Source organism: Scatophagus argus, chromosome 1 (assembly GCF_020382885.2).
Source record: "Scatophagus argus isolate fScaArg1 chromosome 1, fScaArg1.pri, whole genome shotgun sequence".
Classification (NCBI taxonomy): Eukaryota; Metazoa; Chordata; class Actinopteri; family Scatophagidae; genus Scatophagus; species Scatophagus argus.
This window is the reverse complement of record NC_058493.1, coordinates 12,529,243-12,555,320: the sequence shown is the minus strand read 5'-3', so window position 1 is coordinate 12,555,320 and position 26,078 is coordinate 12,529,243. Positions and strand designations below refer to the sequence as shown.

The window sequence follows — 26,078 nt, the reverse complement described above, 5'->3', positions numbered from 1 at the left end:
TTCTTCCCTCCCCTCTCCTGTATCAAGCCTTTTCTCCCTCACACCTCTGTCTTTGCCCAGTCCCACCTCCCTCCATCCCTCTTGCTTCTTAACTCTCTCCTTCCACCTGTCTTCCTGTCTTATCTCTTCCCTCCCTCCGTCCTTCGCTCATCAAATCTTTCTCTCACACTCTCGCTCCTATCCTCTCTGCTGTTTTATGCTTGTTTAAACAGCAACTCCTAAGGTGTGAGTGCTTATTTTGTGAGAATTAAGGGGGCGATGCTTAAATGCGCAGAAAGAAAAATAAAGGAGAAAGTAGATTAAAAAAGGAACAGCATGGACTTGTCTTTTGAATAAAGCCAGAAAAAAATACATATATAATATTTACACTCACATTTAAGTACCTCTTGGAGGTCACTTTGAGAGCAAGAGCTTGACAGGATCCAGGTCTTAGGGTGAAAAAGACCAGGTTGGATGGAGGCTCCAAAGAGCAATGTGGAAAGTCCCTGTAGAAGAGAAGTCCTTATTTTTAGGTGATTATATGCCTTTATCAGTGAGCTGAAAGGAGATAAATTATAGAAAATAAAGGGAGAACAATATGGAGAATGAACCATGAGGTCCAAGCTGTGCTGGGAAGGTTACTATTCCTGTTCCTGTTAAAAACTTTTTTTACTATAGTTATTCATAATATTTTCATTAATTACTTTCTACAAATCACAAATATGCAGATACCAAACAACGAACTCAACTGTGCCAATGAAGGTGTGGCTATGCAAAAGACATCTGTAAACTAGCTGATATTTAATTTGTCATGAACTGAGATTAAACACAAATACTGTATGTAGCCTATAAAGCTGAATTACTAAATTATGTGTCTTAAACTCATATGAATAACATGGTGGGTCAGGAGGTACTTTGCCTTACGTGACTGATCCTAGTTACATTAAGTTACCTGTAGATGTTTCCTCAGGTTTGATATTGAGCATTTCAGTGCTGACAGCATTTTCACCACTAGTAAACAAGCTTTACACTGCACAGTAATATTAGAGCTGTTCACAGGCATGGTGCAAACTGAGACATGCTAACCAATCAAAAACAGTGCTCAGATTTTGAGCAGGTATTGCCCAGTGAATGCAGTTGCAGTTCCTTGTAAGCCATACAACCCTTGACAGTGTTACACTTAAATTTGTACATTGCTGACCCATGTTGTCTAGAAATATTCCAAAAAGTGGCATTCCCACCCTGCAAAAACAAAGCAACGAACTAATTGTTATATTCTACGTTTAAGCCAAAAGAACATATTGGATATAGTGCCTTTATAATCACCAACATATAGTTAGTAAAATAATCACATTTATTGTGTAATTTAATTTCAGAACGCTGTTGCTCGTAACATGCTGCTCCCATCGAGGCCACATGTGCACCTCACAAATCATGTTTTAAAGTGTAAACAACCAAGTGCACTGACAGCAGTCAGGTAGAAACAAAAGCTGGCAGTTAAATATTTAAGCTGTCGATTCTGTGGTGACAGAAATGCACAATTTGGATGATAATGAAACTGAAACAGATTTAGAGCAGGACACTGATTTATTTGGAGCGTGTCCTTCAGATGGTACTGTGGCTCAAGCTCAGACCTCAGGCCGTAAAATGATGTTGTGGATTTTCATTGTAGCTGCCTGCACTGTCCAAGCACATGCAACAACGCAGACATGGTGAACTCTGTCGGAGCAGGTTCACGCGGGACAGTTAGCTGACTGCTCATCTCATCAGTATGTAGCCTCTGTCACCTGGAGTCACACCAGTATTTGCTGCATTGAACTACTTTTTTATTATGCCTTCCTTCAGTGGAGAAGGTGACTGAACAGTGAGCTCAGTGTGACCAGCAGCTTCTTGAAAGACACATCGGTCCACCCTGCAGCCGCTTTGTGTTGGTCTTTCTCTTAAAAATGTGTGTTTTGATGCGTGTATGTGCATGCAACAGTGTGCAACAGTCTGAAGTGAAAAGGATGTTTAGCCTCTTTTATATTTCCTCAAGTAATTCTGTTTGTCTTCTTATCTATTGAGAGATGAAAGAACCATGATTAGGTGATAAATACTTCATCAAAGTACTAATGATGCACACATGCCACACACACACACACACACACAGACAGACGCAGATATGGCCTTTGATTATGTCTGATGGCCTTTGTAGTTTTTTCCAGATTGACAGTAATTGAACCGATTCCAGCAACATTAAAGACATAAACCATCCAGTCACAAGTTTTTGAACTGACATGACGGGACAAAGCAAAGCAATCCCATCCTCCAATATGAGATGACAGGACCTCCCGCTCCCCACCATCCCAATCCCCCATCCATCCACTTAGAGCAGTGCATCACGTCTATGTTTCCAAAATGTCACTGAAATCATTTTCATCTACTCCTCCCTCCCTGAATACTTAATGTCAGCACAGACAGAGCAGAGTTTACTGCAAGCAGGTTAGTTTATCTGTCTGTGCTTTTCCAATCTTGCGTAGTCTTGTCCATATTTTCAGTGAGTGACAAAGATCAAGACCAAGACAATGACTGACGGTTTTTTACCAACAGCCAGTTCAACAGATGATAAAGGGAGACATGGACACTCCAACAATATACATTACCGTCTTGCTGACAAGTTTTGCCTGCTGTTGGATGAGGATAATCTGTTCCAACAGCTCCTCCAAAACAAACAACAGAATGATGTTTATCCATGCCCTCTAAATAACACAATCAAGCCTTCTCTGACTATAACATACCTATCAGCAGGGCGGGTTCTTTTGTTAGCCCAGCCCTCACCATAAGCTTTATCAAAAAGGAAAGGTTTAAGTTTCCTCTTAAATAAAGAGAGGGTGTCCACCTCCTGGACCGAAACCAGAAGATGGTTTCACAGGAACAGAGCTTGATAACTAAAGACTCTGGTTCCCATTCTGCCTTTGGAGACACTAGAAACCATAAGTAACCATGCATACTGGTAACTCAGATTTCTAGTAATATGGTATGATGAGCTCCTTATGATGTGATGGTTCCTCACCATTGAGGACTTTGTAGGTGAGAAGATGAATTTTAAGAATCCATTCTTGAATTTAGCCAGTGTAGGGAAGCCAATATGGGAGAAATATGATCTCTTATACTAGGTCTTGTCAGTCCATGTGCAGCAGCATCAGCTGGAGAGTCTTTATAGATACATTAGAGCAGCCTGATAATAGGGAGTTGCAGTAATTCAACCCGGATGTAACAAATGCATAGACTAATTTTTCTTTATGTTTTTGAGACAGGATGTGCCTAATTTTGTGTTACCCTGAAGTGCTGAGTCATTTCTCTCTCTGTTTTTCTATGTGATGGCTTGTGTTTATTACACTAAACTCCTTTGCTTCATCTTTCAGAATCTGTCTTACAGGTCCTGAACCAACAGTATAAATTCTAAAATGTATTGTCAGTGCAATTGTTTGCTTTCTGTTGCTGCTCAGAAGATGACATTCTGGAGACAGGGCATTTTTGATTTTCTATTTTCCACATCACAGCCTGCTCACCACACCCTTGTCTCGTTCGCTTGTCTTTTCCTCTGTTCTTCTATCTCACATTCATCATTTCTACAAGTTTCATCCAAATCTAATCAGGAGAAAAATTTGTGTGTGACAGGCAGAAAAACAAATGAATGCGTATGGGGACTGACATTTTCTGCACGATTTTGAAGAACCCTTCCAGACAAAATGCACGCTTTGGTATCTTTTGTACAGAAGCAGTAATTGTATAATTCTTCACAGTGGGCATGGCAGCAGCTGAATCATATCAGGCCTGCAATCCCCATTAAGAACCTGCTGTTAAGAATCTCTATTTGCAGGAGAGCTCGTTTCAATTCATTTGTGCAATACAGTTCATTCACTCAAGATGCATAAGAAGGAGCCCTCTAGACTCTGTAACATCTCTCTTCCATACTGATCCCTCTTCATTGGCACTTCACCTAATATGAACCCTCACTTGAAGCTGTCGAGGGTTTTCTTTATTAATGGGGAGGTTGTAAAGTAACAGGTAAACAGTGAGTGGCTCTTAATATCTCTTACCATATGAGCAAAACAGCCGTGACCATGGTTACTGATGGAAGACATGCTCCCCCTGCTGTGGTGTTATTGTTAAGCGTAGTGTCTCCAAAACAGTGAGCATGTCATATAGTTCATTTGTAAAACATAGCATCAACAGATAAAAAGAATAGATAGAGGTTTAGTAAATGTAGTTGATTAATTAATCTGCCAGGTGATGTATTCAAATTCAAGCATTGAGCCTCATAAAGACCTACTTCCAGAACATGCAGCTGTGTGTGATAACAGCTACACCCGAGGTGGCCATTTCAATGTTAACCTTCACTATGACCCAGGAAGTGATCACTGTGGCGTCTTGGTGAGTGACTCAGGGATTGCAAACCTGGCACGAGGCTGTCAGAGCATACATGGACGACCTCTCAACACTCTCCACAATCAAGACTTGCACGTTACAGCTCTTGGCAACAAGAAATTGAGCCAGAAGAAAGCAGTAACAAAAATGGAGAGACCATCAAGGCAGTCTATGATCTCTTGCCATTTCTCAAGAATCTGTAGTACAGTGAGGATCCCACCAGCCACGTGAAAGCAGTGCATTAAAGTCAGCAGACAAGCTTCAGTGCTCATCCTCCCCATTCATCATGCTGTTTGACAGTGTTTGTTTGAGAAGATGAAGGCCAAGCAGCTGGGCGGAGCATGTGACTGGAAGATGGTGGCATACTTAAACGTCAAACCTCAGACCATACCTCGTGCTATAGTCGACCTCACTCCGCCTTGTTTACATCATCAGCCTTACTGTCCCGGGGCAAGTTGCGTAAGAGACTGAGGTATGCTGAATTGACAGCTGACGCTCACCATAGCCATTTAAAGCAAATGTCTGACCAGTTGAGGTAGGCTATAGAGGATTCATAGAACCATCAACATTAAGGATACTCTTGGAGATGGGAGTTTGGGACAGTGCTTCCTTATATGCAGTCACAGACCTATTCAGAGCTTGTGTGAATGGCAGCAAGTGGCTCTGGATGAAGATATGAAGAGAACGGACTTCACCTGGGCCCCCCAGGTGAGCAGGTGGCACCTGGGACCCTGGGAATCACTGCTGAGCCCTTTGGAGGTCTTGTGGGTCCATCAATGAAACACTGAGGAAGAACATCCACTTGATAATCAAGAAGATGCATCATTCACTTGACCACCCTGCTCAGTCCAGGCAGTGTGTCTAAGGCGTGTAATGTAAAGGGCACCAAAAGCTAGACCTGTGGAACAGATCTGTTGAGGGAGAAAACTTTCAAGTCCACTTCTAGTCCTCACAAACCATTTTGGGGAAATCTCTGCGGTGGATGGAATCAGACTAAGCTCATGTTTGTCACAGTTCAGCTAAATTTGACATCAGCAGTCAACAAACAGTAAAGTAGTGTTTGTTGAGCAGTTTAAGGTGCCTGTTGACAATTTATAGGTACGCCTTTCACTGTGGCGACACCAGCTGCAACTGATCACAAAGTCTGCTGATGTGAATCTTTAGAAAGAGTTGGATACTGTTACTGTATTTCACTTTCATCCAGACCGGAACGTGCAGAAAGAAATGAGGATCGGAGGTTGAAGGTTTAAGGAATGCAGGGAGACCTGTTTATGTGTGTTTGTTTGTGTGCATTTAGGATGCAAAAGGCATCCACCAGCCAGCTCTGCAGATGTCGATGTTCTGCTAGATTGATTCTCATCCCCCGAGAGAAGAGAAAGAAAGAAGGTTGTGTGTGTGTGTGTGTGACAGAGATCTATGCCCAGCTGAGCGCCCTAACACTGTTTGTTTAAATTTTCTTTGCACTTCATCACCCCCTCTCTCTTCTCTAAGCCAGCTTTTCTTTTCTTTCCCTTCCGCACAGCCATCCCTTCATCCTGGCTCTCACTAACCAGTGCTGCCTTTTCCTAATAAGGTAACAAGTATGGGGACTCAAATGCACAGTTTGATAGAGGAGTACAGGCATGTGCCATGGGTGACGATCTAATAAAAAACAAACTTAAGTTTCTGTTACAGCTTACAGCTCTTTCTCTTGCTCACCGACTTGTATGATCTGTCATAATTCTAGCTTTGTTGACAAGCCAAGTTTATTCAGTGGTTTAGTGATTATAATTGCAGACTCTTTCAGTCTTTCAGTGATGATTGTCTTTGAATGATGATGCTTCCAGGTCCAGCTGTGTCAGTAGCCTAATCAGCGTACATTCAGTGGGTGGACATGCGGAAAATGAAACGCTAACTATTTTGATCATTTATTAAGTTTTTATGCCAAGAAAAAATGCCAAATTTTCTCCATCTCCTCAAAGATTTTGTTGCTTTTCTCTGTTACATAACATTGTAGAGTCAACATCTTTGGATTTTAGACTGTTGGACAAAACAAGCAAGTTCAAGTTTGGGTTCTGGGGAATGAGTTGTGATGATTTTTTTCTTTCTCATTTTCACAGACGCTTCTGCATTTTTTTCACACAGTTTTTTTGACGTTTAATAACAATTTAGAATATAATTGGAAAATTAATTGATAATCAAGATAATTTATCAACCCTAGTAGCCCCCTGCATGTGAAGCGTGTGTTTACTTAAATGACTCATTTATTAGCCAGTTATTTGTTTCGGCTCTAATATATTGAAGAGGAATCAGCTTTACACTCTTTTAGGGGCCAAATTTCCCACAAAACATGAAGAACATGTTGGACCTGCTCTCTTGTTAACCTTCAACATATCACAGCTGCCCACGACAACTTCTTCATAAAAATCACATGAAAGCACTTAATTGTTGTTCTGTCTTGATGCATTGTAATTCGTATGTAATATATTGCCATATTATATGATGTATGCGAGCCCCACACTTTAATGCATGCTTTATGGCACAGATGATGGATGTCTGTGAGAGCGGCTGAATAACAATGAAGTGTGTGTGTGTGAGAGAGAGAGATACATGTGTAATCACGTTCCCTCCTGTCAGCTTTATAATGAATAAGTTGAGTAAAAACCCTCATTTCTCACAAGGCCCAACTCTGACCGTGTTTATTACAACTGCAGATTAAAATCCAATCATTTTGCAGAGTTCTGATTGTGGTGTAAATATCAGGTCTTTCGAGCTCACTTGACGTCTTACACTCCCTCTCTCTGCATTTTTCTGTCTACATCTTTGTCTGGCGGTCTGAATGCTTAATGTTACTTAACTTACAATTATTTATCTTCTGTCTGCATGGGGCAGAAACCGCGACCACCAACACACACGCAAACACACTTGTTTACCAGCACAAGCTCACTGATTGACACATCAAAGACTGACTTTTTTCCTTTTTTTTGCTTTCACTTCTTTGTTAACTTATTTTATATTTTAGTGTGTTTGTTCCCTTCATTGTCTCTCTCTCTCTCTTTTTCCCTTTCTTTTCCACAACTTCTTCAAGCAATTTATTATTCGAACCATCTCCACGCCAGCTCCGTTAGTTGAAAGAAGCAAACCAACTCTCCCTCGTTTGAAATCTCTCCTCGGTCTCCTGAAGCATTAATTTGTGCCTGAAACATGGATTTTAAATCTTGCAGACCACCCTGGTGCATTGTGGGAGGTTTATCCACACATGTAGCCAATATTTAGATTTATTAGTAAGCTAAATTGAGTGCAAGTTTTTATTGGGACTTGCATTTGGGGAGGAAATATTCTTGGCTCAGGGTTTGTTTTTGAAAATCTAAGTAGAATGAGTAAGGAGATTTGATTGTAAAGATTTGTGCTTTGTTTTAATTACCTAAACAACGTTTGGTTGTTTTTGCTAATATGTGATTAAAACAGGGTGGGAGGGATTGAAATGTACATTTTAATGTTCGAGTTGTTTCAAAATAAAATGCTCATGAAAGTATACATTTGATTTAATGTCACAACATTGTGACACTGAGGAGTGTTTAGGGGCCATCAGTAACTTCAAGACTTGAAGGCCATCATCGGCTAGCAGCAATCCAGACACAGCAGTGCTTTGGCCTAAGTGCAAAGTCAGCGTGTAACTCACAGACATAATGCTAACATGCTGATGTTTACCATGTTCTTTCGATTATCCGATTAAACATGCTTACCTTTGTTAATTAACACCAAACACCAAGTACAGGCTGACGGTAATGTCTTTGATTTAGCCAGACAGCTGATATTCCCTGCAGTCTAGGATGTTGTATTTAAAATTGTGCTTTGCAAAAATGTCAGTTCAGATCCATTTTTCTTCCGATGTTTTTTTTTTTTTTACTTATTGATACCAAGAGGAGGTGTTTTCTCTTCTCTTCTCTTTCATTGTTCAAACATTTGTCATGCTAAAGGTGGGAAATTACTTTATTATCAGCTCTGTTCCAAACTGGCTTTATTTTCCCAAGTTGTCACCTTTCCTTTTTCCTCTTCAGTGTAGTTATCCAGGAACGTCGTTTTTGCGTTTACTCTCAGTTTCCTACTCTTTCTCATTTTCACAGACCCTTCTGCAAACAGGCATTTCCCGACAGTCTCAGTGACTGTACAAGATTGTATTAACTTGGTTGATGAAAAATCTCTCTGACACATCTTTTACTTCAAAAAGCTTTTATTTTTGTTTTAAAGAATTTTTCCTGGCTCAGAAACGACCAGATGGTAATTTCACCAAATTCCAATTGTTAGCATCTCAAAACAAAAACCTTGCATGTCATGTTTCAGTTGCAGTGCCAGTGGGGTTTTGCAGGAGCCAAAGACATGTAAAAATGTTCCGAACACATGATGAAAGCTATTGTCAGTTCCCTGAGGCAATTTAATCTCTCTCTCTTGTTTTATCCTCTTTCTTTTCTTTAGGTGACATGTAATTGTTTCACCATCAGTGACGGAGAACTGGCAGAGATTGGCGTCGGGCTGTATCCTAGGTAAGACACACACACACACACACACACACACACATACAAAGGGCAATGTGTGAAGCATACACGTCTTAAAAGCATCATTAATTTCAATTTAGCTCATAATGTTTGTCAGATGGTACCTCTCTGTCTCTCACACTTGCACAATAAAAATGCCACAAAATTTAAATGTGGCTTTACCTGCCAGATCACTGCACCCCAACCAATCCCACCCATCCTCTCCCCACTCACCCTCCCCACTCCCCTCGCTATATTTTCCTGACAGTTCTTTTAAGTATGAGAACGAAGGCGGGAAGAGAATCTGTGAATTTTTATTGTGAGGCGAAAACTTGAAAATGAATGTTGACAGAATATTATAACGCTGTTTGGGGACGAGAGAGAGAGAGAAGTATGAGGTTTGACTCCAACTGACATGTGATTCTTGTCTGGCATGTGGGAGTGAAACACACACACACACACACACTCACAGAGGAAGGCGATATGCACTGTAATTCTTGTATTGAGTCCTGGGTGAATGGGGAGGGATTTGGCCTGTCGCTGCACATGTTGTTAGACTTGTTATTACACACACACACACACACACACTCACACTGTGGGTATCTCAGGCAGTTTATCTGGCCAGTGTTGAGATGTCAGATGGTCACAGTGGCTTTACCAAAGCTCAGCCCAACCATGTGTGTCTGTGTCAGCGTGTGTCTGCGGTTTGTGTCGTAACTCATCCATAAATGATGGCCCGTACACAGGATGGTCCCCTGCCTATTCATATTTTGGGTTGCCTAGCAACCGCAGGGTTTGCTGAAGAGAGGGGGATTACTCTGGTGAGACTACACCTCTGTTCACCCGTTCTGTTCAGTCTTCTCTCCCTGCTGTATGTTTCCCCTCTCTGTATCCACTAAGCTCATCCTTGTCTGTCTCTGTTTTCCTCTGAAGTCTCTGCTAATTGGCCAGTTGAAAATATATGTAAAATCCCACCTTCTGAGCTCTTCATCAGGAACACAATGATGCTCATCTGGATTGAAAGCAGAGACTTTTGTTTACTTGTTGCAATCTACACCAGCATTGTACTTCATATTGACTCAGAGTAACATAAATCCACATGTAGTCACAGCCTTCAGACTTTACAGACTTTAGTCTAAAGGCTGTAACATGAATCCACATGTAGTCACAGCCTTCAGACTTTACAGACTTTAGTCTACACATTGTTATGCTTTAGTGTACCTGGATGATTAATGCTCAAAGCTGTGAAGCCAACCAATTACAAAGTCAGGAAGCTGAGCAGACTGGAGAGATGAATGGGTCTTGAGTTCACTCATTGTCCCAGCATGAAATGAACTGGTATTCCACTTCTAAACTTTTGACACAGGAATCAGTTACGCACAGAAGAAAAGCATTTCGCCCTCTCTCTCATTAACCATCAGTTAACTGTTTGGTCTTTCCTCTCACATCCGTGCGATATTTGGCTCTCTATCCTGCTGAGTACAGCAACAGTTAGCTTCAGCAGATATTGTTAATGTGAGATGTGTTTAGTTAATTAATCTAATTAGTATGCTAATGAGCTGCTCTCCATCAGATAAAAGCATCGTTTGGAGGGCTTGATTTCTAGTTGATATTCAGCCTGCAACTTCTCCACTAGAACAAGGCCAGGGGGTTACTGATGGTTTTACAAAGGCTTGACAGACACACAGACACACACACACAGTCTTTATCTCTTGCACCCATTGTTTTGCTTTATGAATATGATAAACAAGATCTGCTTTAATGGAGGGGTGGGGGGGGTGTTCATCATAAAAACAGAAAAACCTCTTCTGTATTTCTTCCCAGCCGTGTGTGCAGTGACAGTAAAAGTCTGGAAAGGATTCACAGCTGAGACAAATTTATACAGAAAAGTTTGCACTGTTCAGCACTTCAGTCTTTTTCACAGTGTAGGCAACACAGTGTATGAGACAGACACAGAGACATGTAGAAGTGACACGCACTGTAAACTAATGCAGTCTGATACAACAGACCTGCAATAAATTCTCCCTTCATCAAAGTTCTCATGTTCAGAGGCATTGATTGAACTGTATGATCTTTTTTGAACATTAAATATATTGTCTTTGAACTGTTTTCAGTTGAGTGAAAAAGGATTAGAGATGACCAAATTAACAACTTGTTTGGAATCAGAGTTGTAATACACTGAAAGTATAGTGTGTAGTTTTACTGTATTGAAAGTCAAAGATATTATTCATTGAATATCTTGTAATTATATTGTATTACCACTCATTAGCTCATGTTGTTCCAGCTGGTGTGTATAAATATTTTATCCAATGAAAAACAGAATATGAACAATCCTCCCTTTCTCTTGCCTCCGATACTCTGCACTCTACCGAATTACTTGTGTTGCAGTAGATTTTTAGAACATTGTCTCAAAAACATGTTTCATTATGGCACTGATAAAACCCACTGAGATAATACTGGTAGTAGGCTTAATAAAGTTAAAGGAAAAAGCCCTCCATCCATCCAGTCAAAGTTTAAATAAAAACAATCCTTTTTCCCATCAGTGTATTGATGCTGACACTGTCAGTCAGTGTCACTTGTGGATGAGTGGGAGGACTGGTTGTATATTTAGTAAATTTGGGAAATGAATCAAAAGCATTAGTTGTGACAGAAGTGGAGTACCCATCGTTTGCTGATCTATTTGTGTATGTGAGTCAGGGAGAGAGAGATCGACATAGAACAAAATGAAGAATGACATTTGTTATGACAGAAGCAGAGTTCTCATTTTGTCATACTGTACAGGGAATTATCTGTGTGTGTTTGTGTGTGTGTGTGCGTTCGTGCATGCGTTTTCAACATTTATTCTGAGCCCTCAGTCTTAACCTATGTGTGCAGGATGGAAAAACCCCAACAGCACCGTGGACAAAGGGTTAAAAGACACAGCAGCCATGCTAAGCTATAGTTGATAGATGGATGGTGCTCTTGAGGGAGATGTGTCACTCTGCGTGCGTTTTCTTCTCACGTGAATATGTTGGCACAAATGACCATTTCAGCCAGCACTGGTGTCGGTGATTTGAGAAACCCCCAAACAGTGGGACATGTGGCAGTTGGTGGCTCAGCAGGATGAGGCCCTGGCTGTGTTGTGACTTATTTATCTCAACCTTTATCATGTGCTCTCTGTCCTCTTCACTTCTTTAGTGGGCTGCACATGATAAAGAAGGGACATTTAAAAGACGAAAAGTGCTGTCGTGCAGTTTAGGGAGACTCACAAGAGCTTTAGCTGCAAATTAAGCATTTAATCTCAGATAAATCTCTCTCTCTCTCTCTTCCTTCTCTGTATCCCTCACTCTCTTTCTTCATCTTCCCTCATCACTGCTGTGTCTCTTCTCCATCTTTTACCTTCACTCTTCCTCCCTCCTCCCTCTGGTATGCTCCCTCTCTCCGTCTCTCTCTGTCCTTTCGGCCCCTCATCATCTTGTCGACTGTGTTGCAGTTTATCTCTGCTAAACCATGACTGTAGGCCAAACTGTGTGACGGTGTTTGAGGGAACAAAAATGCATCTCAGAGCTGTTCGGGATATCAACCCTGAAGAGGAGGTAAGAGAGAGCACTCGCACTGCATGTTCACAACATTAACCACATGGAATATGATTATCAACTGTGATGCCGTCTTTTATTTGCTGTTGTTATTGATGGAGGAGCCAATGCCTGAGGCTGTTTTGAGTTACCTGAAACTAAGAATCGTGTTTTTCATGGATGTAACATCACTTTGGTTATTGTCTGAATGTTATTATGTACGATATGTAATAATAAATGTTGATGGAGGTACAGTGAACTTAATGAGGTACCTTGAGAAAGTGAAAATATCACAGCAGCACAAGCAGGATGTCACCTCCAAACTTGGCAGTGTCTTCCCTCATGTTCTGTGCTTCACCATCTCTCCTGACTATATGTAATGAGATGCATCTATGCCATCTGGAATACACACACACACACACACACACACTTCCTACAGCATATCTTTTCACAGTACTCAATCTGCACATTTTAAATTCCAAATTATTCAGCCTCCTGCACTGAACTGCATTTAACTCTCTTATGTGTAGTAATTGTTCTCCCTGTTCTCAGCTCACTATAAGTTACATCGAGACGTTGTCTTTGACTGAAGAGCGACGGAGACAGCTGGAGGACCAGTACCATTTTACCTGCCACTGTCAGCGTTGTGACTCCCAAGACAAAGTAAGACGCAGATACACAAACTAGGTGGTCACATCACTGCTGAGTTATCAAGGTTTAGCATATCAACTTGTCATTCATTTCCAAACACAAAGACACAAGCTTTATCAGTGTACATAAAGATCCAACTAATACTGAATATAGTAATTCATCCCTTTAAAGATGTTTCTTGTATTAACATTTCTGTTAAGCAGTGATGTCTGAGGACAAATCTCCCTATTATGTTTCAACATCAGGTGTTCCACACCATAACTGACCTTTCTCTCTTCAGTCTACTGTGGTATTTTCATATACTATGCTGCTTTGTTGTTATGCAGTAGCCTGAGCATAGCACAACAATGTCTTTCCGGAGGTAGATGCAGCATTTAATAAGTTTGAGATAGGAACATCTGAAATTACCTGGCGAGTGGATGCACACGATGACACAGTAGAAGTAGTAGAGTCGAGCAGTTTTGGCGTGTGCTGAATGTGTTGAAGCTGAATTTGCAGTTTGGCATTGGTTTGTTGGTATGTTGATATGTTGCTACTGGTATGTTACAGTATGAAAAACTGCAGTAAATTAAATGAGAGATGCGTTTGGTTGTCGTTTTCACATGACAAGTTGTTCAAACACCCACACAAGCGTGCTCTCCTTCACACACACACACACACACACACACACACACACACACTCACACACTCACACACACACACACACACACTCTTCTGTCTGCCACTGCTGGCTTATTCATCTGTGCACAACCTGTTACAGTGCACCCTTTCCTGTCCTCTCCTCCTTTTTCCTCTTTCACTCTTGCATTCCGTTTTATCTCCTGCAGACCTCCTCTGCCTCTCTGTCACTCTGTCATGCTCCACCTCTTGACACTTGTCTTTCTCTCTCTCTCTCTCTCTCTCACTCTCCCTCTCTCCCCCGCTATCTCTCTTTCACTGCCCTTGTCCCCTCCTCTGACCACATCATGAAAAATGAGAAAAATTATCTTGTCTTTCAGCTGCAGTGTTCTTTTCCATCCATCTTAATCCACTCAATCTGTATGTTCCCGTATTTCACCGCTTCACGTTGTATGTTTCCATTTCCTTCTTTCCCTCCTTCTTTTTTCTCTGTCATCACTTCTGTCTCGAGCTTTGTTCTCCATATGGCGTCTGTGACACTTTGGTCTTACTCTGCTAAAACACAGCAGCACTCAAAAATGTCTGTGTGTGTCTGAGATAAGGTGAGAGAGAGGACTCGGTTGATTCTCTTGGACAACGACATTCATTTTATTCAGCCAACCTTTGTTCTGCATGACACACACACACACACACACACACACACACACACACACATAACTCTTTCTCTTTAATCTTCAGAAGATGATGGTGGCAAGCTGGTGGGTTGTGACCCAAAGCTGTCATGACAACTGTTGACATCAAACCCAGAAGATGGTGTTTGTGTGTTGTGTGTTGTTTACTCCCGGTTATTATTAATAAATACTGTTTCTTTAGTTTCACTTTTTAAATCTTGATCGGACATGTAAACATCTTTACGTGAGATTTATTGTAAGATGGTCTGGTTTAAGGATTGATTAGGTTCTAAAAGATCACATTCAGATGAAGCCACAGTCTTTTTTTTAAATCGACTTTGCTTCTCAACTTGATGACTCCTGTACAAAGCATTGTTGATCTGGTGCTAGTTTTTGTGCATCAGTTTACTCTGTACACATGCTTTATTTCCCATATACCACCCGTCACCATTTTTCCAGTCTGCTGTCATTTGTCTCCTCCCCTTTTTCTCTTTATTTAAACCCTTCCTTTCGTGGCCAGGCAAGCCCCCAATGGTCAAGTATGTACATGGATGTGTTTTTCATATAGTCACATGTACGTAGTCAGTGTATGAATGCTCGGTCAGTCCCTCTCCTCTCTTTCCCAGGACGGATTCATGCTGTCAGGGGCAGAGTCAAGATGGCGCCTGCTGAAGGAGACTCTGCCCAGACTGGAGGGACTGAAAGCCGAGTCGGGTATCCTTCACCTCCGATGTCTATTACAGCCAATCAACACTCGAGTTCATCATCCATCATCTACTGTATTGTGGGGATGATGATTAAATGAAATGTCTACATGTCATAAGCACTGCGTTGTGACTGATAGGAATGTTATACATTCAGGTTTTGGTGGCTTATGTGCTTTTAGCCTAGTAGTACTTTCACTTAGGTGTTATATATAATGGAGGATGGAGGAGACAGACATTAAATAATTATGTGTCTAAACATTATTCTCAAAGCTTAACACTCAAATTGTAAACAAAATGAAATCAGTAAATTTACACAAAGTTGTCTTTATAAATACTTAAGATAACCTGTAGGAGATGTGGTTTTGCAGCTTTTTGGTGCATTCAGTATAAATGTTGCTTTTCCTTAAGAGACTCTCCAGACTGGCAAACTTTACTCGCGAGCTGTAGTCATCTGTTATCCACTGTTGGTGGTGAGGTGCCTGATGAAAATCTGTATAAGCTCAGGGTGACAGACATGGCTCTAGATGCTTCCATTCAGCTGGGACACTGGGAGGAAGCTATGGGATATGGGGAGAAAACACTTCCAGCATACAGGTGAGTCACTTTGTGTGTGTCTGAGGGAGGAAATCGGTGTGTTCTCTGGTGTGTTTATCCTTCTTGATTGTAGTATAGACAGAAATGTGAGTAAAAGGACAAAAGTAATGCATCCAGAGTGCATTTGAAGTGCAGTTCCCTGAGTGAAGGCTGACTTGCATAACTATATGGATTACTACTTCAAAGATTTGGGCTGCGACTCAATCCTGACGCCTTCGTAGTCTTTACATGACTTCCAGAAGGCATTTTCTGTTATTTTAGGTCTAGCTCCAACTTTTTTTTGACTCTCACACAGATTACCTGCAGAGACCCAGGAGATGCATAGAAACAATAGAATATTATGTGGGAAAACATCATAGTGATCTTTTAAGGTACCATAAAATGGATTCTTTGCTTCTTTTTGAGCTTGAAGTGCCTTTCCCTGTGGGCCAGGGCCAGTTTAAAAAGTTTGCATGAAGATGTGATAGAGAGGAAAATTGCAGGGCTCATCATCAGCTGTGACTGGTGACACAGATGCAAAAAACAAGCAAATAGGAATCTCTGTCAGAGACGTGTGTTTAACATATTTTGGTAGAATAGTCAAACTTATTTCATAAAGTAGAACCTGTAGACTGGTATTTGGAAGACATCATGTATAGGCTGAGCATTGCTTATGTAACGTAATGTCTGGCGAGCCAACGTCTTTTGTTTTGTATTTAAGAGTAGAAGACAACTTGATTATGATGCAAGAGGAGAAATTCAAATGTTGTATATCAAAAAGAGCAGATATATAAGAGATAGAGTTGAGTTTGGTTTACAGAAAACTAAACCAAGACATGACAAGATGAAACATGGGAATGGGAGTAGATGAAAGAGAAACCACAAGAGCTCACATAATTAACAGATATATAAAATCTCTTAATAATTTTACCCCTGATAAGGGGGGGGGGTGATAAATGAGCACTGAAAAAAAAGATTGTGGTCCCCTGAACAGTTTTAATTTTCTGTTGAATAAGAACCTCCAGCTCTCACACATCCTTACCTTCTTGTGTGTGTGTGTGTGTGTGTGTGTAATTGATCTTGCGTGAAGGGCGCAGGGCTCTTGTAACATAGCTGTGCTTTTTCTTTGTCACATACTCACACACACCATATTAACAAGACAGAAGCAGCAATAAAGCCTATCAATAAATAAGCACTAAGCTGCAGAAAGAAAGATGTTGACAAGGGATGGAGAGAATAGTGCCATCTGAAAGAAACTGAGAAAAAGGTCTTGAAAGCAAAGTGTGGGATGGTCGTGGAGAGTTTTAGGTTTTAGAGAGCAGGGTTTAGATGAGGATAGAGGTGAGTGAGGGGATGTAAGCAGGTGAGAAATGAATAATGAGAGAGTGGCAGAAGAGTGTGTTGTGATCCCCAACCTGAGAGAGCAAAGAAGAGGGAAGTGTAATTGGCAAAAATAAAGGAACCAAATGAGAGTGAATGAATAATGAGGAGGCGGTTCAAAAAGTGAGGTTTGAAATGAGGAAAATGGACAAAAAGAGGACTGGAGGAATGCACTGGGGAGGCAACGATGAAAGAAAAAGAACGGAAAAGGAGGAGAGAAAAGCATTCAAGAGAAAACAGTGAGAGAGTGGGAGGAAGATCTTCCATATTCATCTCCGATCTTCCTCTGGGCTCTTCAGAAGGGAAGAAAAGATAGCTGCAGGAGTTCTCGATCTCTCCCGCTCTCTCTGTCCTTCCCCTCATTCTGTATTCCTTTCTTCTTTCGCTTTCTACTTTTTAAGTTTCTCTGTTCAGTTTGTGATGTGTAGAGAGGGTTTTTCCCTGCGCCTGTGTGCCAGTAATGCACAGGCTGCTGCAGGCTGTACACACCAGGCTTATTGAACGCTGCACATATTTTACTGCTGCAGACATGCTGACACACACACACACACGCACGCACACACACACGTTCATGAATACGTGAAGGCGCATGAAGTAAAACTTCAATCTGAAACGCTCTGACAGTGTGAAAGCAGCTATTTGAATTTATCCTGACTCTTCGCTGATAGAGAGTAACAGCTAAAACTTTTTCCACCATGTACAGCTCCATTCATTAGCAGTTTTCAGTCCCTCAGAATTAACGAGCTCTTTCTAGATGTGCCCTTTTGCAATTGCATTCAGCAGTTTTACGGAGAGAAATGTGTTGCATAGGATTTCTGCATCACTGTTGGCCTTAGTAGAGCAGTGAAGTGCGCCCACGTTGTCAGTCTTCATGGGTTTGTTGGTGGTAGCAGATGAAATACAAAGCTGCATTCTTTTAAAACCAACAATGTTACAGATCTGCTCTTTCTCTGGTGAAGACTAAAGTATTTGAAAGCCAAACAAACTGACTGAAGTAGACAAAGACAAGTTGAGGGAAAAGAAGATACATAAAATAATATTTATAAAAAAAAAAAACTCCTTCATGTAGTGGCAGAAAGTCCTTGATGTCCTTATGTTTTGATTTAAAAAGACAGTTTTTTATATGACATTACTAAAGAAATTGAAGAAATATAATTCTGCAAAAATATATTTCTGTTGAGATACCGGAATGACACATTCTTTAATTACTTTTCAGCATTTGTTAATCTGCATCAGAAAGTCGACTAATCAGTTAAACTGTGACTCAAAGCTCATTTAAATGTTCTTCAAAGGTTCTAAATGTATGTCTGTGCTAAATTGTGGAAAGACAGTACTGAAATAAGTGTTGCATTGGAAAGAAAACAAAATCTAATTAAGGAGAATACTCACTGCTAATCTTTCCTCCATATTTTTGTCCTCCTTCTTCAGTTTTCCACTTAGTAAAATAATCCATGTTTCCCTCTCACAAACAGCAGGCCGTGGATCTTTTGTTTCGTACAAGAACCTCATTAGTTCCACTGCATTTGCCTGGAAATGCTACACACTCCACAACTATTTCTCCTTCTTGCCCCGTCTCTTCCCCATAGCCGAGAGCTATGGCTTTCTAACTAGCTGCATACTGCAAGACCTTTCCCTTCAATTTACTCTCCCGGGGAAACAGGGAGGGTGGGATTCAAGAGACAGCAAGTTAATGAAATTATTTTAATTGCTGTGTGGTTCTATATGCAAAGGGAAAACATAACTGGAGATACGTGTTGATGTGTGTGTTTGCGTGTCATGGCAGCTTGAATCACTGGCTTGGTAATTAAATCAATATTGTAACATGTTATTATTCATGGAGGACTAATGTCGTTGGTTTAGCCTTTGAACTTAATGATTTAATTTTAACCACAGCGTCAGGGTGAACCTCTGTAATTGGTAGGCTTGTCAGTTAGTGGTTTAGTTAGGCTTAAAAGTATGAACAAATGGGCTACTAGCATTCTGCTGGAAAATTACCAAAGAAACAATAAGAGATTTAAGTGACTCTGGCTGTGGCCACTACAAGTCCATTCAGTCCACCAAGTAAGATTAATGTGCTCTTTATAGCAGATGCAGTGCAGTTTCTATTCACATTTGATGGGGCTGAGAGTATATTGAACCCTCTTGTGGTGTGTTTACTCTGGACAGAAGTGACATTTGCCAAATATAACAGGTTGTAGAGGGTGAAGTGGATTCAAATTGATCTTATCTTTGTCTGCGTGCATGTTCATACATTAATGCTGTCGTGCATGTGTTTATTCCTGTGTCTGTGTGTGCTTAAAGCTTTTATTGTTTATTTGTCTGTGTGTGTGTGTGGGTCAGGGAGAGAATGAGCCAGACAAGAAAATCTAGAGGGAGAAAGCCTGCTTTGTCAGTAAGCCTTTATTTGTCATCTCACAGCAGTTATATAAAATTAAAATGAAAAAAACAAAAAACAAAACAACATTTTGTATGCTTAGTCAAGAGAAAAAAGAGAGGGAGAGAGGAACATCTCAAGAGGGAAGAAGAGGTAGAGTGGAGGAGAGGAATGAATGGAGCGCAGCAGAGGGGAGAAGGAAACCAACCAACCGACCTCACCAAATTTAATCCATGTAGCTAGCAGGGCAAAAAGCACAAATATAAACAGGTAGAAGCAGAGCAAAGGAGATGTGAAATAGGAAAAGGGAAGAGAGATCAGAAGAGCAGGGATGGAGAAGAAAAGAGGATAAATGACAAGTAGATTCGGGTAAATGAGCATTTTGAGAACTCCAGTGTTTACCGATAACAGAGCTGCTTCCTGAAAGTCCTCTGCACACATTTATCTATATGGGATAAGGGATGTCCCAGTTCTTCTTCTATGTGTGTCTGAACTGCTTCTTTAAAGCTTGCATATTTATACATGTGTGGTGAACTTAATATACAAAGGTCATTAAGCATTAGTGTGTATCATTAAGCATCAGTGCATATCCATGTGGATACAAATGGATGCAAATTCAGTTGCCACATGATTATTTAGGTTTTAGATTCAAGCTGATTTAAATTCATGCAGCCTAATTAAATAAAAGACAAATTAGATAGAAATCTTCTCAGTCATGTGTGTGTATGTCCCTTATGTGAGCCGTGTGAGAGTCTCTTAATGTCAGCATCACCGAACAGGCTGATCATAACTCTGTCCTGGCAGCCTCTGGCCTCTGATAATCTGCGCACCACTTGGTCAAAAGATCTCAACATGCACTCACAAAGGTTTGGCAGTCAGTGTTGAACTGTGTCCACACATCATGCATTTGCACCCATTACAGGGTCTTACTGTGCAGAGTAGTTCCAGTAGGCGCATTGGTCTGAAAGCAAACTAGCTCTAATCTATCTCATCTCATCAAACTGTGATAAGTGTCACCCTGTACAGGTTAATCTCAGCCACACGTGTTGGACTTGTCCTGCCCTGCTAACATCCACTCCTCGTCTTTGGTTTGCCTGTTTGGTGTTCTACGCGCTGAGCATTGACGGCCGCCATGTTTTGTTGACCTTGTAGCTTTTCTCGCTGGTTGTTCTGATGCACTTGAAGAGTCTTTATCGTCTCTCGAGCCCACTGGATAAAGGGTACCCTAATGTTGTGACAGAAAAAGATTAAATACTCAATTCATGGCTTAATATTAAGTTTTCTAAAATGTGGTTACCATTTATTTGTTTCTGTTTGGTTACTGGTGCTACCTTCTTATCAGCATCATTATTCTCCCTGCCAATACCTCATTCTACAGAATGTTTTGATATATTTCATTTATTCAATCATACATGCAAGGCTTTATGTGTTGTTTTATTGTTGGTGGTGGTGGTGTTGAAAATTTCACAAATAAATCAAATGAAAATCCTGGCATCAAAAGATGTTGAGCAGCACTCGCTGTTTCTGTATCTTTTTCTGTCACCGGAAGACTAGTTTTTAAATAAAGGCACAGTGACAGTGTGCATGTTTGTCTTGTGGATAATTAACAGTATATTCATGCATAGATACAGAGTGCATAGATGCACTGTGTACATGATCTCCTGGCACATTAGTGTGTGTAAAAGTACAGTGGTAAGAGTATACGTATTTACAATATGTGTTTGTTTTGTGCATTTACCACTGGAGTATGTGCACTAATAGTTGTGCTCGTCTGACACCCACACATATATCCACTCAGTAAAAATAGAGACATGCATAATGCACATACTTGAAAGACCTTCCTTTTTCTTACACATTCCTACTTGTTTATGCATCACGCTTGCATACAGACACTGATTAGCAAAGCGTATTTTATTTGTCTTGTCCATTTAATCATCTGTCTTGTGTGATGTCCATGCCGTGCACGTCAGTGGATCATCTCAGAGTGACAGAGAGCACACTAAGAAATTATTATTATTTATAATTAAAAATATCACTAAATTTAATTATTTAAACTTGATCAAAGTTCATCATATACTGTGCCTTGCTTTACATGTTTTTGTTTTTTTTGTTTGTTTTTTTATGGCTGCCTGGAGATACCAGCATAACCCACCAGTCTGTGCTACACAAGTATACTATGCACATCTTAAAATTATTCAGTCAGATAAATTCCTTATAAACTGCACAAAAGAAATGTCCAAATGTCATCTTGTCCTTTTAATGTCATGTGGAGTTCAAGGACAGAGCCTCCGGCAGTTCCTAGGCTTAAAAAATCAGAGCAGAGAGTTTTGCTCCAATTACAGGGGCGTCACACTGCTCAGCTTCCTTGGGAAAGCTTTTGCTACGGTGCTAGAGAGGAGACTGAGGGCGATTGTTGAACCTCCGGTTCTTGAGGAGGTAATATGGAATCCATCCTGATTAGGCAGCACTGGATCAGTATTACTTTTACTTTTGCAAGGATCCAGGAGAGCTGAAGGGAGTTTGGCCATCCAGCTTTTGGGGTTGCTATGGGTATACAGCAGAACTTGATACAGTCCAGCTGTGGAAAGCCAGAGAGAGAGCTTTTCTGCACTTTTGAAATTAATTCACAATCAGTCAATTCATAATGGATCCTAAAGGAGGAGCTTGATTATTATGCATGACAGCCATTAAACTTAGCAAGTTATGAAGAGGCTCTTATGTAGTTTACCATTTTTATGTCTGTTTGTTAAGGTTTTGGTTTCAGAGGGGACTCGGGTAAACGGTTCATAAAGTCTTTAGTGGAGATATTCGGTAAACAGTACAAAACACACAATGGAAATGGCAAAAGGCAAATAACCAGGCAGCAGGTGAGTGCAATAATCTAAGGGAGATGTCCAGAGCAAAGAATCCGAATCACAAAGGCAAACTCCAAAAGTTGGATGATATCAGGTCCAATCCAGAAACAGAGCTGAGCAGGGTAGACGGGAGCATGTAGGTGAGCCACGAGAGCAGACAGTATAATCTGGCAAGGTGGAGAGGGAGAGCTGGTCCAAACAGATGAATCACAAGGAGACAGAAAACAAACAGAGTAGAACACAAAACAAAGAGACAAAAACACCTCAAGATACTAATCCTAACACAGTTTGGTTTTCTAAATGGCTCCTCCGTGAGCTTAGAAAAAATAGTGTTATGAACAGTACAGAATTTAATAACAACCCATGGGATAACCTACCAGAACAACATCAGCATAAAAGAAGTTGAAACAACAATATTTAGACACTTTGACTGACAGATTTGTGTAAAAGTCACAGTGCAACAGCAAAATATGTTCACAGAGCCATCAGAAATGTTCATTCTTTCACTCACTCTGTCTCTGCTTTTCTCTTTATCCTTTCTTTCACTCTCCATTCTAAAGAGAGTACTACCCTGATCCCCATCCGGTTCATGGAGTCCAACTGATGAGAGTTGGAAAGCTGCAACATTACCTGACACACAGCGAAGAGGCTTTGGACACATTCATCCAGGTGTGGGAAGAAAATCCTGAAGAAAGCTTATCACTATTTTGTGCAGTGATATTCATGTATGTGTTTAAAGTTTTGTCCACCTTTCTCATTAGTTGTAACATTTGACTTACACAGTCACTTGCAGAGGTCTGGAGACATGCAGCAAAAGAGCTGATTAAATAGCCTGTAAATACAAGTTACATTAAACTAATTCTAAAAACATTTTTAGATCTTGATGGTTCTAGAAATAGCAGGAGTGACAGTGAAGATGCTCTTTAAGCATATTCATTTCTACTTTCCCAGGCCTATCTCATTATAAAGGTGACCCATGGTGAGGAACACCCCATGACCACTGATCTATTGACGAAGATGGAGGAATGTCGTATGGAGATGGGTCAACAGTCATCCAGCTGAGACACAGCCACAAATAACTCCTGGAGTTTTAACGTTATTAGTGCATTCATCATCAGTGTGTCCCCCCCGAATCAGTTTTATGTAGAAATTTTGCCTGCTGTAAATTACATTACATTACATTTGATGAATATCATACATTAAAGTCAATATGTCCACAGTTTGTTTGTTTGTTTTATTTATTCTCTCACATAGCTTGTCAGGAGCTGTTTTAACCCTAAAATTTCTTTGACCTTATAATGTCTCTTTTTGCAGAAACATAGATAAATCAAATTGCTGAAATTAAATTACTGTTCTCATAAATAACTGATGAGGGTGGGGTTTCATTTAAAAGAATCATGTCATGTCAATCATCATCATGTACCCCTTATATAAGCTGAAAATACTATTGCTGGTAAGCTAAATGTTTTAGTGCATGGTGTTCAGCTCTTCGCTCTTTTCCAGAGTGAGATGAGAAAGTAAATATGAATCTGAGTACACATCACCTGTGTGTATGGATCTAGAGCTGGGAGGGGATCAGCCAAGCTTAGCAGTAGTAAAGACTGGAAGTAGGGGGACACAACTAGTTTAGCAATTGGTAATTAGCGCAATGTATTCCATATGTTTGATTGTACCAAGTTTCTGTTTATTGACATACAAAATAAGTGATCCTAGTGTGTATGTGTGTTTGTGAGAGAGACTATGGGGAGCTGTGGGCCTCTGTCTCCTGTTTAATCTGAACATACCATCAAGATGAGTGATGAGTGTGCGTGCATGCATGTGTGTTGTTTTAGTAAAGTCAGGTTTTCAAAACATCCATCTTTCCTGTATACATATCCATCACACACACTGTTGATCCTTGTTGTTGTGTGTTACTGTGTCAGTGTGTGACTTATAAGATAAGCCCAGAGTGCGGGTGTGATGGAATGTGGTAATGTGCTTCTCACACACACACTATACTTCCAACGTTAATCCTAAAATTCTACCATTTGCAAACTGATGACACATTTCCTCTGAATGGGAAAACCTTTCTGTGTGTGTGTGTGTGTGTGTGTGTGTGTGTGTTTCTATGGGTTGAAGGAGGATTAGAGTGATAATATGTTTTCTTTAAGATTACAAATAAAAGGTTTGACTTTTCTGACACTTTTTGCACTCTCAGTACCAGAATAGCTGATATGTTAGAAACCCCATCCATTCTGGATTATTTGGATGTGATGTGTGAACTATTCTGTGAACAGTTAAGATTGAGAATCAGCTTTATTGGCAGTATATATATTTTTACATACACACACTGAATTCGGCTTCTGCATTTAACCCATCCTTAGTTGAACACACACATGCAACACCCGGCATAAAAATGTTTTGACACGTAATATTTTATTTTCATAGTTATTGAAAATTAGAGAAATTATGGCCGTGCCAGGGCTGTTCCTTGTCACTGACTGAGTGTGCTTTGAGAGTGTCCGGTTTGGGAACCTCAGAATTGCATCTCTACTCTTTGCAGATGATGTGGTTCTTTAGAAGACTGTGACCTCCATCTGGTGCCAGGGTATGAGGCAGTCAGGGATGAGGCAATCGGGAGGACTCAGTATTTCTAAGCATGAGGCCATGGTTCTCTGCAGGGAAATGGTGGTTTGTTAGCAGTGACTTTCTGCCCCGAGTAAAAGAGTTCAAATATTTTCTGTACACGTATAGAATGGAGTGTGAGATTGACAGGTGGATTGAAGCTGCTTAGTACCAGACTGTTGTGGTAAGGAGGGAACGTGGTTAGGGAACAGAGATTTTATCAGTCTTTCTACTTTCCAACTCATGGTCATGAGCTCTGAGTGGTGGCTGAACAAATGAGATTGCCGATACAAGTGGCCAAAATGGGTTTCCTCCATAGTGCAACTGGTTCTACTTTAGAGATGAAGTGAAGAGCATCCAGAGGGAGTAGAACATCTAATCAGGATGTGTCCTAGCCGCCTCCCTTTGGAAGTTTTCTGGACACATCTAACAGGAAGCAGGAGGTTCCTTGAGAGGAGCTGGAAAACATTGTTAGGGAAAGGGACTGGACTACCTTTCTGGCCCTTGCGTAAGTACCATAAAATGCATGGATGTGTGGAAGACAAAAGAAAAAGCTTTTATTAACTGTGTCTTGAATGTGAAGATTGAAGCCATGCTACTGAATGGTCGGTGGAAAAGTCTGTCTTGTTGTATAATGCTGCTGTTTGTACCTCCATTACTCTCTTCATTGGCTCTGTTGCTTTCTGTCTCTCACTCTCCCCCTCACTTCTTTCTCACCTCTTAACAGCCATCAGATTCGATTCACTATCACTAAACCATAACCCTCTGTCTCTCCCTCTGTCACTGTCTCTCTCACCCATTTTCTGTCTTTCTCACTCCTCAAAGGCATGCAAATTAAAGTCATTTTGTCAGCGTCTCATCTCTCTGGTTCGCTCTGTGTCTCTTCAGGCAGCCCAAGTCGAGCTAAAAAAGGACACAGAGTGGTTTTAGCCCACCTTCATTCACTCACCCTTGTGCCACTCACTCTCCCCAATTTTCAATTTTTACTCTTTTCATCACACCTCCCACCACCACCTCATCTTTGTGCTCTCTTTGCTCTCTCCTTGCTATCATTTCTCTCTTTCTCACCTTTTCTTTATTTTATTCCAAAATCTGTAATCTGCATGCAAATCTACTACTAAAAATCAAGGATTAATATTTGATAACAACTAAATGTCATTTTTCGAATTTTGCTAGTAAGTTTTTTTT

At 40.6% G+C, this 26,078-nt stretch overlaps 1 protein-coding gene across 1 annotated transcript in view; it reads left to right on the top strand.

The window, feature by feature from the left end:
* smyd3 (SET and MYND domain containing 3) overlaps positions 1 to 23,457 on the top strand; it is a 65,929-nt gene extending 42,472 nt beyond the window's left edge. The window contains exons 6-12 of the mRNA XM_046383833.1: positions 8,845 to 8,912; positions 12,376 to 12,478; positions 13,010 to 13,120; positions 15,024 to 15,111; positions 15,524 to 15,698; positions 22,847 to 22,955; positions 23,238 to 23,457. Coding sequence (XP_046239789.1) covers positions 8,845 to 8,912; positions 12,376 to 12,478; positions 13,010 to 13,120; positions 15,024 to 15,111; positions 15,524 to 15,698; positions 22,847 to 22,955; positions 23,238 to 23,348 — 765 coding nt within the window. The 3' untranslated portion in view covers positions 23,349 to 23,457. The remainder of the gene's footprint in view (positions 1 to 8,844; positions 8,913 to 12,375; positions 12,479 to 13,009; positions 13,121 to 15,023; positions 15,112 to 15,523; positions 15,699 to 22,846; positions 22,956 to 23,237) is intronic.
* The last annotated feature ends 2,621 nt before the right edge of the window (positions 23,458 to 26,078 follow it).